General features: G+C 42.9%; 1 protein-coding gene across 1 annotated transcript in view; it reads right to left on the bottom strand.

Annotated features, from left to right (window-relative positions):
• TM4SF4 (transmembrane 4 L six family member 4) overlaps positions 1 to 15,181 on the bottom strand; it is a 28,582-nt gene extending 13,401 nt beyond the window's left edge. The window contains exons 1-3 of the mRNA XM_068970412.1: positions 14,784 to 15,181; positions 13,981 to 14,070; positions 2,080 to 2,219 (exon numbers count right to left, since the gene is read on the bottom strand). Coding sequence (XP_068826513.1) covers positions 2,080 to 2,219; positions 13,981 to 14,070; positions 14,784 to 14,957 — 404 coding nt within the window. The 5' untranslated portion in view covers positions 14,958 to 15,181. The remainder of the gene's footprint in view (positions 1 to 2,079; positions 2,220 to 13,980; positions 14,071 to 14,783) is intronic.
• Between the last annotated feature and the right edge of the window lie 1,282 nt (positions 15,182 to 16,463).

Below are 16,463 nucleotides of genomic sequence, written 5' to 3' on the forward strand. Positions count from 1 at the left end.
TGGGGTCACAAAGAGTTGGACACGACTGAAACGACTTAGCATGCGCAGCAGAAATTAACACAATGTTGTAAATCAACTATACTCCAATTAAAAAAAAAAAAAAAAGAGAGGAAAACAGGAAAGTGGTTTCCTGTCCTTCTCCCAAGCTGATATTTCCTGTGGTGACCCATAGACCAGCTGTCTCTGTCCTGACCTGGAACATCGGTGCCAGCCCACCCGAAGCTGGGTATGACGGTGTCAGAACAATATAAGACCACTGTACTGCTTGGAATGTAACTTGGCATCCTTGTGTTTCTTTCTCTCTCCTTTGTTTTGGATGTAGATGTATTCTAATTGCTTTCAGATCCATCAAGGGGAGTACCATTCGCATTATAGGATAAATGCTGTCCATAGAAATACTAGGAGAAGGATCCTTGAAAGGAGACATAATGTGTAGCTTTCTAGGTATGCCCCTGGGTCGGGAGGAGGGCTCCATCCATGGAAGGACCTCAGGAGACAGCTCAGCCTCATGCCTTCTGAATGCTACACTCAAGCAAGTCAAGCCCACAGCGGTCCTCTGTAAGAGGACAGGGCTTGCCAGAACAACATAAACACTCATGGCAATTGCTACATGCACTATAAGGATGTTAGAGGGCTTGTAACTACAGTGAAGGGTGGGGATATTTTATGTGAAATCCTTGTGGACAAACTGAGACCTCAGGTCATAAGAACCAGCCACCTCCATCTCCTCTGTCTGGAGCCTGCTCCTGAGATTCTGTAACCTCTCATATACATCCATAACTAGGGATTTGACTTAATGAATTGACGTCCTATAGGTTTTTTTTTTAGGCATGGGCCCATCCTCTGTGTGCAGGAAAACCCAACAACTCTAGTTTCTGACTCCCTAGATACGTCAGTCCCTGTGCCAGACAGAGAGGTTGTAATGATGAATGAGACAGAGGCCATCTCAGCCCTCTTGGAAGTTAGAGTCTAGTGTAACCCTATCTAATGGGAGTGCCCCACCTCTGCAGTGTTCAATATGGTCAATAATAGCCATCTGCAGTTACTGAGTGCTTAAAATATGGCTAGTGTGATTGAGGAATTTTAAGCTTTATTTCATTTATTGGAACTTAACTTTAAGTAGACACATACAGCAACTGTCTACTGCCTTGAGCGGCGCAGTCTAGGTAGGGGCAGAAGAATGTATAATATAAAAATACTAAGATCCAAAGTTAGAAGACAGGAGTTTGTGCCTAGTCTCTACTCCCTACTAACTGAGAGATATGAAACACAACACACTTATTCAGCCTGCCTTGTGGGGGGAAGTCACACTTCTTGAGGTTGTTGTGCAGATTAAATTATAAATTCATTTGTTTAAAAAGTTCTTTACAAGGTACCTGAAAATATGAAGTGTTACTTTAATAAGTTCTATTAACATTAACTCTCATGAAGAACCTACAATGTTTTCAATATATTTGCACCTTAAAAGATTGTTTAAGTATTTATCATGCAGGCTCTCAGTGAAGGTCTTTACACCCTGTTTATGAATACCAGTGAAGGCCTTTGAGCTCTGTTTACGAGTAATCATTCTCATTTTCTATTATAAGATTTTCAAACAATGCTCTCTGTTTACTAATGTTACAAGTTGCCTAGTGTTGATGCTAATAACTGTTTGAGTACAATTGGTGATACCACCCACCTCTTCCCTCAGGACAGCTTAGTGAGTAAGTGCTAAGTTGCTTTAGTTGTGTCTGATTCTTTGTGACCCTATGGACTGTAACTCATCAGGCTCCTCTGTCCGTGGGATTCTCCAGGTAAGAATACTGGAATGGGTTGCCATGCCCTCCTCCAGGGGATCTTCCTGACCCAGGGATGGAACAGATGAGGTGCTATCTTTTATTACTTCTTCTGGTGTCTATCACAAGATCACTAAGGTGAGATCTTGTGGAACTTCACTACACAACTGCAGCTCTGCCTTAAAGGAGCAACATGCCTGAAGCTTGTAACTGAAGATGGAGGACCTTATACAGTGTCCCCCTTGGGCGTTTACCTCCTGGTGCCCACTGTGGTGACACGTTGGTATTGCAGGGTGTACCTTACCCGTCCTGGAAGGGGTAACCCCATGTGCTGTTTTGGCTCATGAGACATTTTGGACCCTTGTTGATTGAGACGGCTGAAACAATAAAGGAGTATCCAGCACCCAGGCCTCCAATCACTGCAAATATTGTGGAGGTGAACATCTGAAAGAGAAGGAGAGAGACCATGTGGGGTTCTTAAGGTGTTCAGAGATTACATGCAACACTCCTGACTGTCCAATCATTGATGTGATGGATATGGGGAAGTTCTGGGGTAGAAGCCAGTTTTTCCTGGAAATGGGGCCTGTGGAGTCTCCTAGAATGAATTTTGATGTCTCATGTTCCCTTCTCTACCCCCATCCCCATATATTTTTCTCCTATTCATTGAGGACTCATGTGCTAGTTACGGTTTTATACCTTTGAACCAGAGTTTTTAACTTTGTTAAAAATAGACTGCCCTTCACAGGGTTAATATGGAAGACCAGTCTATTACAGAATCAAGGACTCTTAGAATGGGAAGTAATCTTAGGTTTTCTGGTCCAGTCATCTTGCTGAGTCCAAGTCATCATGGGACCTCATGTGGCAGGCAGGTTTTGCTTATGAGAAAGGGTAGGAATCTAGGATATTTTCTCCTCAATCCTAATTACATCCCTTGAGTTCAAAAAGAGAAGTCCAACTTCTCTTCCATCAGGTAGCAATCTTTAAAATATCTGAAGGTATTTTATATTTTACACAAAAATATTTTCTGTTTGACATCTCTCCACCTCTTCTACCTGCTGCAAGTTTTCTCTCCTTTGGGTTACACAAACCCAACAATTTCAGTTCTTTTAAATATTTTTATATAACAGAGATTAATTAGTGAAAAATGGGTTGTACTAGTGCCTTTTTCTCAAAGTATAAAATCCAGATAGATTATAGAATATAAAATGCAGAAACAATCTTGGAGCCCATCTAGGCTAACCCCCTCTTAGAGATGAAAAGATTTAGGCATAGAGAGGCAATCTCCATTCTAAACAGTAATTGGAGAGTAGCTTGGAAACATTAACAATTTTGAAATTAGAGATGAAAAATTATCACCTCCATTGCATTGGGACATGAAGGTGCAGTGCAAAGCACAAGAGTTTAAAAGTCAGCAGACTCAAGCCCAAATCTCAGCAATGCTACTTTTCCCTGTGTGATGAATCTGCATAATGAATGTAGCCTCAGGGCCTTAGCTGCTCATCTATAAAATGTGCATGATAAAGCCTGGCTAAATTAGACATGGTGACAGAAGTTAAATGTCAGATACTTCCTTTTTCCTGCTCCTTGTATTAGTGTCAGTCTTTTCACAGTGCATATTTGAGGGTTTGAAGGTGGAGTCAGAGGGTAGAGAGTATCTAATTGTGCCTAAACAACTGGAATCTATGTAATCTATTTAGCTTGGATTCATATTCATATCATATATCATATTAGGTATTAACATACTTTGGATGCAACTTTCCAAGACTGAAGTCTGGTTCCATGGACCACATCTGACTTCTCGTGCTTGTAGAACTGACCATTTTCTCCTTCATATGAAAACTCAACAGGACCCTATGGGACTCCTGGGCATGGAAGTCTTTCCATGTCCCCTGTTTCTTGTTTGTAGGGGACAGACTGCAGCCTCCATGACCTTCCCAGAATCCCAAAAGGCAGATTTGAACAGTTGCTAATAAGGGAAGAAAGGAGATGCAGAGACAAGGGAGGCATGGCCAAGAAACAATAGTGCAGCCTTGGGGCAGGGTCCTGGCTCTGTCTCAAGGGATACACATAGCAGTATCTTTGGGCTCTTTACAGAATTAAGACCCCCAAACAAATGGAAGATGTTAGCATTCTGCATTTCAGAGAAAATCACAGTTTGATAACTTTAAGAAACTCATCAGGAGACCACCTGAGACCAGATTAAAGAAGTGCAGGCCCTGCACACACTCTGATCCTGATCAGCAACACTGCTCTTAAACCATTGCTATAAAACTCCTCACCAAATCCTCCTGGGATGGAACATACAGTTTTTCAGAGCACAAGCCTGCTGTGTCCCCTTTGGCCTAGCAAAGCAATAAAGCTTATTTTTTTCCTAGTTCATATTTGGGTATATATGGTAATTTGCAAGCTTCCCAGGTGGCACTAGTGGTAAAGAACCTGCCCACCAATGCAAGAGACATAAGAGATGTGGTTTCGATTTCTGGGTCAGGAAGATCCCCTCAAGAAGGGCATGGCAACCCATTCCAGTATTCTTGCCTGGAAAATCCCATGGAGAGAGAGGCCTGGTGGGCTACCATCCATAAGGTCTCAAAGAGTCAGACACAAGCCACTTAGCACGCACACACACATGGTAATTTGCAGAGTTTTCTGATCTCATAGGAGACTATAACCTTTTTTTCATGAGTCCTTGCAGTAACACACTTTGGGAGATGCTGCTCCAATTTAGTGCCAGTGCACAGAGGCCAAGAGTTTGGCATCAGTATCTCCTAGCCCCAGGACCCTGGAATGTATCTACTTTCATCACAGCACAACAACTACATAGTCTCTCATCTTAAAATTGCTTAAAGTCTTCAAAAGCCAGAATTTCCGTTTATTTAGAGGGTTGAATATTCTTATATTTTCATTAAAAGATCTCAAAAACCTTCTAGTGCAATTGTCTAATTTTCTGACTGGTAAAAATACCTTCATTCTATAAGAATCTTAGATGCATAATCTCATTTAATCTTTTCAAGAAACCTGTGAGGTGGGTGTGATTATCCAGGTTTTCCAGACAGGAAACTGAGACTAGTAGAAATTAAGCTAATAGCTCTAAGTCAAACAAAAAGTGAAGTGGTGGGACTGGGTTTAGGCCATGGTCATTTGGTTCCAAAGGCCATGCTCCTGTCACTTTCTCAAGTCACACATCTAGGAGGTGGCCAAGCCTCCAAGCTAGACTGGAGGCTCAGGGGGAGGGGCAACATAGAGGTAGAGGAAAAGAGGTACAAACTATTAGGTATAAAATATGTTATGAGGATATACTGGACAACATGAGGCATAGAACCAATATTCTACAATAATTATAAATAGAGCATAACGTTGAAAAATTGTGAATCACTGTATTATACACTTGTAACTTATTTAATATTGTAAAGTGACTATACTTCAAAAAAAGAAAAAAAGGACTGGCGTCTCCCTCCCAGTCCAGTGTCTTGTACCTGGTACTTCTTCAAATCACACACACACACACACACACACACACACACACACACACATACACGGCACACTGCTACTAGCGTCAGATGCACTTAGCAACAGATCAAATTTGTCATTTGCAAATTTCTCTTTGAGTGACATTGATTCTCTCACAGAAATAAAACGACAGATAAGGAAAAAATATCTTTTTCCTTTTTTTCCTGGTCTTGAGTCAGGAATCATGAAACTATTAACTGTTGAGAATGAAAGAGCATCTAAAATTGCTATAATCGAAAAGGAAGATCACTTTTCCAGGAAGGCAGTTTGGAAGTCTGAGGGGACCAGGGTTCTAGCCTTCTCGGCGGCACCCAGGCCCCCACCTGCCTGGCCTCAGCTTTCGGTGATACAGAGAAGAAAGGGGTGGGTAGTTCTGGAAGGTCCCTTCAATTAAAGCAGCTCAGGATTTCATCATCCAGTGGCCAGAAGGGCGAGGAGAAATCTATCTCGTGCTATTCCTGCTGTGTGGGAGGAGTAGAGGATTTTCGATATCATTCCTGGAACCTTTATTTCAACAGGCCAATGTTTACAGACACAAAAAGAGAGTGCGCTTGCAAACAGTCCCCATTTTAGGCAAGTCTGAGTACATGCAAAACCAGGTTAATATAAAACATCAATGAGATAATTTCCCCTTTACCAAAGAGTCCCCCTGGTAAGCACCTCTGACCAACACTATCCAACTGGAAACTAATGCAAGCCGTATTCATAATTTAAAATTTTCTTATAACCACCACTTAAAAGGTTTAAAAAAGGTGAGATGAATTTTAATAATATACTTTCTTTAATCGCATATCCAACATATTATCACGTCAATAGACAATCAATAGAAAAACTACTAATTAGATATTTTATATTTTGTACCAGTTCTTTGGGGTCTGGTGTGTGTTTTCTACCTATGGTACATCTCAGTTTAGACTGGCTACTTTCTATATGTTCCATAGCCACATGTGGATAGTGGCTCCTGCACTGGACAGTACAGTCTAGAAAACTTGGAAGATAGATTTGGGGTAGTAAACGTTTAAAAAAAAGATGAATATGGTCTGTACTGATTTCATGATTATGATTGCTCTCAGGAGGCAGGGGTGTATAACAGAGGATGGCAACACAGTCATTCTCAATCGAAGCAATATGGTTTTATTTCTTCACCAAACTATCTGAAGGAAAAATGGCATCAGGTTACAATTTAATAAAGCTACAGGCAGTATGTTCTGTTTTTGTATTCACATATGACATATCTCACCTTGAAATTTGAAAAGTTTCTCCAAATAATTTTTCATTACTTTTCCAGGATGGAGAAGCCAGCTACATTTTATGTCACTTTGTTGTAACTCATGTTTAGAAGTCTTGAAAAACTGCTTAATTTACTACTCTGTTATGTCTTAAAATCAGAAGCAGTACCTTTCATTTACCATGGGTTACATGACACAAGAGTTTTCAAGTTAAAAGAGAAATTATGAAAGTAAAGTTGAATATGTTAGGGAGCAGGCACTCTAAACTGAAGCTTTTTAAAAGTAAACAGGCAAAAGGCCTGGAATATTTCTGGAAGGAGACACAATAATTGGGAACACTGCTAACCTCTGAGGAAAGGCGTTGCCAAACTTTATAGAGTCAGGAATGTGTGACTTCCTTTGTAGTTTTTGTACTATGGACATGTTTTTCCTATTCTAAATTAATAACTAGTAAAGAGGGGACTCTATTGTGTAGTGGCCAAGGGCATGGGGTACAGGCAGACAGATCTGGGTTTTGTTTTCTGGCTGCCCGACAAGATACGTGGGATCTTAGTTCCCAAACCAGGGATCAATCTTGTGACAGCTGCATTGGAGGCATACAGTCTTAACCACTGGACCATCAGGGAAGTCCCAGATTAGGTATGATTCCTGTTTCTTCCCTCATGACATTGGGAAGTTTATCTTTCTAAGATCTCCATTTTTTCTTCAGTAAAATAAGGTTCAAGAATAACTACCTGTCTCCCTGAACACGGGCTTCCCTGATAGCTCAGTTGGTTGGTAAAGAATCCACCTGCAATGTAGGAGACCCCGGTTGGGTTCCTGGGTCAGGTGGATCCACTGGAGAAGGGATAGGCTACCCACTCCAGTATTCTTGGGCTTTCCTTGTTGCTCAGCTGGTAAAGAATCCACCTGCAATGCAAGAGACCTGGGTTCGATCCTTGAGTTGGGATGGTCCCCTGGAGGAGGGCATGACAACCACTCCAGTATTCTGGCCTGGAGAATTCCATGGACTGTATAGTCCATGGGGTCACAAAGAGGCAGACATGACTTTCACTTTCTTTCCCAGAATATAACATGTAAGATTGCCTAATCAATAGTAAATCGGGAATCAAAGGTACACATGTCTAGAAAATCAGATAACCCCATGGTGGGGTAGGCTATTAGATAATGCCTAGCACTTCTCTGGGGCTTTCCTGGTAGCTCAGCTGGTAAAGAATCTGACTGCAGTGCAGGAGACCTGGCTTTGATCCCTGGGTTGGGAAGATCCCCTGGAAGAAGGAATGGCAACCCACTCCAGTATTCCTGCCTGGAGAGTTCCATGGACAGAGGAGCCTGGTGGGCTACAGTCCATGGAGTCACAAACAGTCAGACACAACTGAGCGACTAAGCACAGCACAGTACTTCACTGGGAGGATACCCAGAGATCTCTCTTGCCTATTTCCAATATTTGAAGAATTTTCCATGAAATTAACAATCACTTGATAAATGTCTTAATTATAAAATTTTAATAGTCAGAGCCTCACATATGTTCAGTTCAGTTCAGTTCAGTTGCTCAGTCGTGTCCGATTCTTTGCGACCCCATGAATCACAGCACGCCAGGCCTAAACTTCCACAAATACAAACAGCTTAGCTCTGGGGAGAAAAAGAAAAGTAAACAGGCTGTCTTCTGGTCGCTCAACACACACCTTCAGTTTGCATTTCTAAAGAAGCATGTGTTAATGTATATGCTGTAAATGCTTCCCTTGAAGTGGAAGAGAATGCTCTCGAATCACCAGGTGTCAGTTTAAGACCTCCCTCTTTATCAGACTCTGGAGGCAGATGAGGTGGGGTCCAACCCCAACTCTGCCCCCGCCCGTGGGTTGTTCTGTCAGCTGAAGCACCTGGAGGAGGTGTGGAGGTGGGGCGGGGGGCACTGAGAAGGGAGGAAAAGTGGGTGGTTTAGGAGACAGGATATTTCAAGGCTTGGGCAGTGGCAACATGTTGGGGAAACATCTCTGGTGGGCATGAAGTTTTCTTTCAGAAAGGAGATACACAGAGATTACTTGATTTTTTCACTTAAACATTAATGCCCTCCTTTTATTTTCTGACTCAGTTTTGGGAATACAGATTGGGGGTGAGGGGGTAGTTTGTGGTGGTCAGAAACTTAACTTGCAAGAGCCTCAGTTTCCTTTATAAGTATAAAATGAGAAATAGAATGTCTACCTCAAAGAGCTATTGTTAGAATTGAGCCTGAGAAAGTACGGAAATGACCTGAAATCCTCCCAGGAGATTCATTTACTTCATTCATCCAACAAGCATTTATGAAGGCTCCATGAGCCCCCAGTACCCCAGGCACTTGGTACTACCTCCTCTGCCCTGACGCTAGCGCTTAGAACATTTTTTTCCCAGCCCTACCTTATGAAAGGTAGCAACGGGCATTGGCCATTTTACAGCAGAGGGTTTTGCAGCATAGAACATTGAGAGAAGAAATAGGGTTTCATACTTCATTTCTTCTTTTATGATCATTATTTCACGAGAAGGGCTTTCTTAAATCCCCTTCAAACTAAGGGTCATACAAGGAATGCGGAGGCTGCTGTCAGCAGTTAGTGCTCTTGGCCTCAGGAAGTACTGACGTCAGAAGTGCTCAACCAGGAGGCGTCCCTAGGGGTCGCTGGCGAGCCGAGTCGAACGCGGAGAGAAGTGCTGACTTCCACTGAATAGATGAATTTATGACCTGATCAAGCTCTTCCTTCAGAACCGATCTGGCTCTGCCTATGGGTGGGGTGGGCGTTTATCTGCATGATAAACTTTCAGGATGCTGAAATGCCTGTCTGCCTCTAAATATCTCCTTTATCAGGCCAATTATTAGAGACACTCCTCCGAGTTAAGGTCAAGGTTTTCTAAAGGCTCTTATTACAGTACATACTTAACAGAAAAGAGCTGATAAAATGAATTAGCTGTCCTATTGGACCCTGTGTGCGCATGCTCAGTCGCGTCTGACTCTTTGCAACCTTATGGACTGTAGCCTCCCAAGCTCCTCTGTCCATGGGATTTCCCAGGCAAGAGTACTGGAATGGGTTGCCATATCCTCGTCCAGTAGATCTTCCACACCAAGGATCGAACGTGAGTCTCCGGCACTGTATGTGGATTCTTTATTGCTGAGCCACTGGGGAAGCCCAATGGACCCTGAGAGGTCTTTTTTTTTTTTTTTTTTTTTTAATGGATTAGAGGACAGATCAGCTCCTAGGACACCTCTAGTTTGGGAGCAGGAGGGTGAGACCTAGCCACACACCCAGACCAGGGTTTTCAAAGCCCGGTTTGAAAGTCTCCTCCTCTTGCAGCTTTTGTCCCAGGGCTCCTTTTTCTCAGCTCTTACGTGCCCTGCTGCTGCTGCTGCTAAGTCGCTTCAGTAGTGTCCTACTCTGTGTGACCCCATAGACGGCAGCCCATTAGGCTCCCCCGTCCCTGGGGTTCTCCAGGCAAGAACACTGGAGTGGGTTGCCATTTCCTTCTCCAATGCATGAAAGAGGAAAGTGAAAGTGAAGTTGCTCAGTCGTGTCCGACTCTTCGCGACCCCATGGACTGCAGCCTACCAGGCTCCTCCGCCATGGGATTTTCCAGGCAAGAGTACTGGAGTGGGTTGCCATTGCCTTCTCTGCTTATTTACCCTAATTTATTTAAAAGAGTGCAAATCTCAGGGACAGGGTTTCGGTCTTTCTCTGCTTCAGATAATGTTTAGCCTTCATTTTTAACTTTCATCCTGAAATCATCAATTAGGCAATCTCAAAAAAAATTTTTTTCCAGCTTATTGTCTTGCTTTATCTCTACAGCATTCACGTCCTGCTTCCACTATAGATTCCTACGTCCTGGTTTTACTGCCCAAGGAAAGAAAAAAGAATGATGCAGCTAATTTCTGAAGAATATTCCAGAAAGACTGAACAAAGAAGAGAGAGACAGACCAGGAAACAAATGATAGAGACAGCTATGAAGACAGCTACATGATTTGGCTCAGCGGCTCTTGGCCCAGTTTGTTCCTGCCTCACAGGCCTTTCTACCCAATAGGGTTTCTTACATGATGCTCTCAGAAGCCCAGTGTTCCTTATACACTTGGAAGGGAATATTGTGAGCCTTTGGAAAAATAATTCAAATCTGTAGCATTATAGAACCGATCAAATTATGCTGCAGGGGATTTTTCTTTTTGTATGACAAAATGTTTGTAAAGGCATGCATGCGTGCTAAGTCTGACTCTTTGCGACCCTATGTTCTGTAGCCCTTCAGGCTCCTCTGTCTATGGGGAATCTCCAGGCAAGAATACTGGAGTGGATTGCCATGCCATCCTCCATGTTTGTGAATACCTTTCTTTAAAAACTGACTATGGCTTCAGAGCCTTGAAACATTAAGGAAACACCTAAAGCAGGGATATGAATCCCGTGGCCTTTTGGGGTGGGCAAAGAGCTCAGTAATGCCCAGGTGATGGTGGTTTAGTCGCTTAGTCATTTTTGCCTCTTGCAACCCCATGGATTATAACCCACCAGGCTTCTCCGTCCACGAGATTTTCCAGGCAAGAATACTGTAGTGGGTAGCCATTTCCTTCTCCAGAGGATCTTCCCGACCCAGGGACTGAACCCATGTCTCCTGCATTGCAGACTGATGGATGTTTTTTGGCCAAAATATAGGCACAGGAGTACCAGGTTATTTTTTGTTTGTTTTTTAAAAGAAGTAAGATATCTAGATTTCTTTTGTGTATATGCGAAATCTATTTTTAAACAGTGGCAGCTGATTAACAAACAAATGAACCCAAAACAAGAAATCTTTCTGCTGGTCACTTAGAGAGTGGTCACCCCTGGTGCAGGGCGGCTGTGGCTGGTGCTTTGGTTTCCAAGTGGCAGAGCTGGTCCTTTGAAGGGCACTGCCCTTGTGAACAGTTAGCTAGTGGCTGGAAGGAGTTGTACTCAACTTACATCAAGAACGGATCCCCCTTGAAAGGTGAGGGACCCCAGTCAGATGACTTGCATTGAGCAAACCAAGTGTTTCAGATTGTATATATTCAACTATGCTTAATAATTTTTCTGCTTTCCTCTCGGATTTCACACAAATCTAATTTAAAAACATGCTTTGCACAGTACTTTGAATATTGTTTCCCTTCTCACTGTGATTATGTGTGAAACAAACAACAACAAAAATGAAACAAAACCCCTGGTTTTGTACTGGCTGATGTTCAGCCTTCTTCTCAGCACCAGGGAATGAGCTGTTAGATTTCTGTGTAATTCATCCAATTTCCTTAATTGCTCTTTTTTTTTTCAAATTCTCATCTCTGATTTATTACCCCCAAATTCACAAGGTGTAATGGGATTAGATTTCAAAGAGAAAATGAGTTACATATTTACTTCTTTCCTTCATCATTAAGTATATGAAAATATAATTATATATAACACACACTGGAGCTTCCCTAGTGGCTTAGTGGTAAAGAATTCACCCGCAATGCAAGAGATGGGAGTTTGATCTCCGGGTTGGGAAGAGCCCCTGGAAAAGGAAATGGCAACCCATTCCGGTATTCCTGGAAAATCCCATGGACAGAGGAGCCTTGTGGCTATAGTCCTTGGGTTTGCAAAAGAGTTGGACACAACTTAGTAACTAAGCAACAACAACAATAACACAAATTTTAAAAATCAAATGTATCAAATTACATAATCATTTGTAATTTGCATCAAATTACATAATTGTATAAAATACATTGTGGTTGATTTTTGCATCTTTTTGTCAATAATGATTTTAAATGTTGCTATAATAATGTTTGATTGTGTTTGAAAAGTGGTAACATTCTCTTTGAATGATCCTTGATCTAGAGTGGAAAAACATCATGGTATTCACAATGCACCAGCCTCAGCCCTTCGCATGTATTCAATAGGGCATGGCAACCCACTCCAGTATTCTTGCCTGGAGAATCCCCATGGACAGAGGAATCTGGCGGGCTACAGTCCTTGGGGTTGCAAAGAGTTGGACATGACTGAGCAACTAAGCACAGCACAGCACAGATATTTTTTAGTTGACTAGATGAGGATATAATGATAAGAAATGTAAGAAATGATTATGTTTCAGGATAGGTTGCAATACTTTTCCTTTTAGAGGTTAAAGGTAGGAATGTATAATTTATCATTGGGGTTCTTTTAGATGGACAACTGACTCTGGAGATTAGATCAAGTGCTGGTTGATCCATCATCCAGCCAGTAATTCTGGCTCAGCCTTCTTCATTTTTGCCACATCAATGTATCTGAACTCAATATTTTTCTTTAAATCAGCTCTCTATTTTATTCGTTTATATCACCTCTATGAATGAAAAGCTCGAATCATCAACACACATAAACACAATATTATTGAATTTCTAGTTAATGTTTCTCGCATTCCTGGAGCTGGAGACTTGTTAGGGAGATTACAGAGAATTAGAAATAGCAAAGACTTTTTTCCATCAAAGTAAGAGTTTTCTTGATAGACTTAAGAGGATTGAAGGAGAATTAAAAGAAAATAACTTTCTGTATTATTGAAAGACAGAGCAAATCTGTGTGTCAGCAGAGCTTGTCTGTCCTTGGGAAATTCTGAGTTAGTCCAACGTCCTCATCTTAACAGATGGGCAGAGGGAGGCAAAGAGCACCCCAGTTGAGGACATGGGACTCAACCCCACCCCCAGCCTTCCCACTCCAGCTTGGAAAGGTGAAGCCTATTTTCTGTAGCTTGCCCATTAAAGATGGATGGCTCCAGGAAACAGGAAAGGAAACAGAAGGCTGGGGGAAAAACGAGGGTAAAGGTAGGGAAATGCGAAGCCTCTGAGGCAGTGATCCCAGCAGGGGCGTAGATGGAGAGTTTAGGCGGCTATCAGGAGAAGTCACCATCCGTCATCCTGTCCCAGCCCCACTTTTACAGACAAGGCAACACAGAGCCAGAGAAGGGAATTGACTTGCCCAAGGTCTCAGGGCGTCTCAGCGGCAGAGGCAGTCACAGCCCCCATCTCTGCCTTCCAAGCCTGCAGTCTTTTCTTTATTAAGCTGTACTTTTAGTTAGCATTTTATTAAAAAAATTTTTTTCTTTTGGCCAAGCTGTGCTGCATTCAGGATCCTAGTTCCCTGACCAGGGCTCTAACTCATGCCCCCTGCACTGAAAGCGCAACACCTTAATCACTGGACCACCAGGGAAAGCCTCAAGCCTTCATTCTTTCTATGGCATCACTGCAGTTTTCCAGCTCTGATATCCCTGACTGCTAGTAACATTTTGAATGACACTCATATTCTATAAGTAGGAGGGCTATGGTTTTAAAAATTTATGATTACTGTTACTTTGCACCAGCAAGAATCCCATCATTATCCCTGTACCAGCTGCCCTCAGAGTGTTGCCTGGGGCTGGTAACTCATCCCCTCAATGCCCAGCACGAGAAGGCCGTGCCCCCTGGAGCGGGTCCGGTGGCTGATTCCCCCCTCCCGGCCTCCGCAGGCACTCACCGCAAAGCGCTTCCCGCAGCCCTCATTGCCACAGCACCCGCAGCAGTCATTGTTCTTCAGGCCCAAGAACACCAGGGCAGGAAAGATCATCTACAAGCAAAAGAAACACCTTGTGGGCTGGCACGTGAAGGGGGCGCCCCGTGCCTGCCTGCCTGTGTGAGGAGCCACATCTCCAACCTGGGACTTGGGGGCCAACAGCTAACGGAGTCTGGCTGGTGGGTAGACGAGTGTTATGGAATATTTCGGTTCTATTTGGCCTAACTGCAAATCCAGTGAGGCAATATACCAAGATCTGACACTGAGTTTCCATTTACATGGTGGGTTAGGAGAAGGACAAAAAACTTGTCCTCGATTGTCATGAAACATGAGTTTTTCTCTCTCTAAACCAGAAGTTCCTAGTCTATGTTGGAAATAAGGGATAAAGAAATCATTACCAAAGAATTGGAAGAGGAATTCACTAACACCTGTTTCTCTTGGTAGTTTTCAATGAATTTACTAGAAAAAATATATTCACTCCCCAACCCCCCACAACCCCGCACCCTATCATTATCTTGTTAAAATGAATTCTGTAGCACTCAGCTTGCTTCAGGGAAGTCTACTGCCCCATGGGAGCTGCCAGCCTAAGTCTGGGGATTCCTTGGCTGGTCGCTATGAGGAAGGGAAAAAATTGAGGCACTTAACGTTTCATCATGCAGTTCTTGGGCTTTTGTAGCAACTAAATCTCTTCCTGTTCAGTAAGTACCCAATTTTAAAAAGATAGGATGAAAATCTTTGGGGGGAGATGTTAAGGTTTCCTTACTCACCAAGACTCCGCTTCCTAATATTCCTCCAAAATACCAGACCTCGTCGGAAAGGTGGTCATTGTTGTCTATCACTTTTCCTCCAGGGAAAAATAGCAGGATGTTAGCGAGGAGGCCAAACACAGACAGGGGGATGAGGGTGCCCCCCAGGCACTTGGCACAGCTCCCAGTGCACATGCTGGGGATACGGGATGTCGGTGTGTGATCAAGCCCCCTTCCTCGCAGGCTCTCTTCAAAGTTATCGGCTGCAGAGTCGTAACAATTGTCCCCAAATCAATTCTTATTTTGGAGCCGAGAAGCAAAATCAGCCTGTGAGCTGTGTCCTGGGAGTTGCTTCAGCTTCTCAAATGTAACAGAACCTCAATGGCTATGGTCATTTATATTCTCCCTGACCTGAAGCTCTTTTTTTCCCTCCCTGCACCCTCATAAATAAGATTACGTTCATTGCAATCATTTTGCCATGGAGACCAATAACCTCTGTTAATAATCCACCAGCACAGACAAGACACTCAACCTTGTTGCAATCGAACTTAGGGCTGGAACAAACAGCATCTGGGCCTACGGCACCTTAAATCTGACAATGGCCTGCCCAAATCAAGAAATATTTTCCCCAGGCTCTTTATAAATCACAGTAAAATTGAGTTACATCCTAGCTAAAATCATGTCTCCTAAGTACTTAATGGTCTACAGTGCATGTCTTTGCCTTTTCCGCTGAAAGCCTGGAATGCAAAAGAGTTATTTGAAAGAGCTTCTGTTTTCCTCAATAGGAAAATAGCAGTCTGATGGTCTGGTTGGGTATTTTTGAGCTCGGGCCCACAGGAATTTTTTAAAGGACAAAATCAGGATGATTATTTATTTTGTTGTCTGCTTGCTCTATTTCTATACCTGCTATTCCATTAGGTTCTATTTTCTTCCCTACCTGGCATGATAGAATTAGCAAGAATCATTCCCAATCAACTTGTTCAGCTATATCTTCTATGCGGGAATAAAAAGCTCCATCTTTGAAAAAGGTAAGGAGAGAGGGAGGTTGGTATTGGGTGGAAGAGGGGAAAAATATTGATGAGGGGATTGGAGGTAGCTTGGACAAAGTTAAAAGAGCAGTTAGAAAGTGTAAGAGGAGGTAAGATGGACCTTTACTGAAAATTTTGCCAAGTGTCTGGGGCAGCATTCGGTTCCTGGTATGCTTTGTGTCACTTTAAGGAAGCTTCTGCCGTGCCTAGACCAAGCCCGACGTCATGCAGTGACCATCCCTGCTGGGTACTGGTGTTGCTTAACAGCTGAAGGACTGTGGGATGAAAAGGGAGCCTGCTAGCCCTTTGTTGAGAGCCTAGAGGTTAAGAGAAAGATAGCAGGTAGAATTTCACAGACAGTCAACTTGTAGCTAAATAAAAAGCAAGTAATACTGTAACGTGGTAAGACCTGTCCTGCCATGAAGTTGGCCGCTTGTTCCCAGGAAAGCAGTGGGCTACAATCTGCCGTGGGTCAGGGACCCTTGACCAGGGAAGCTATGGTTAGTTGATTCCAGAGAAGTCAGATTGGTTGGATGCTGAGTTTTCTTCTGAAGATTCTGTGAAACGTGCATTGGTCGCTGTATAAGGATACTTTCTGAGATCTCAGCACTGGGGCAAGAAGAAAAATATTTATTGAGCATGCATGATGTACTAAGCTTGAACTGTGATGATG

Source organism: Capricornis sumatraensis, chromosome 1 (genome assembly GCF_032405125.1).
Source record: "Capricornis sumatraensis isolate serow.1 chromosome 1, serow.2, whole genome shotgun sequence".
NCBI classification, from domain to species: Eukaryota; Metazoa; Chordata; class Mammalia; order Artiodactyla; family Bovidae; genus Capricornis; species Capricornis sumatraensis.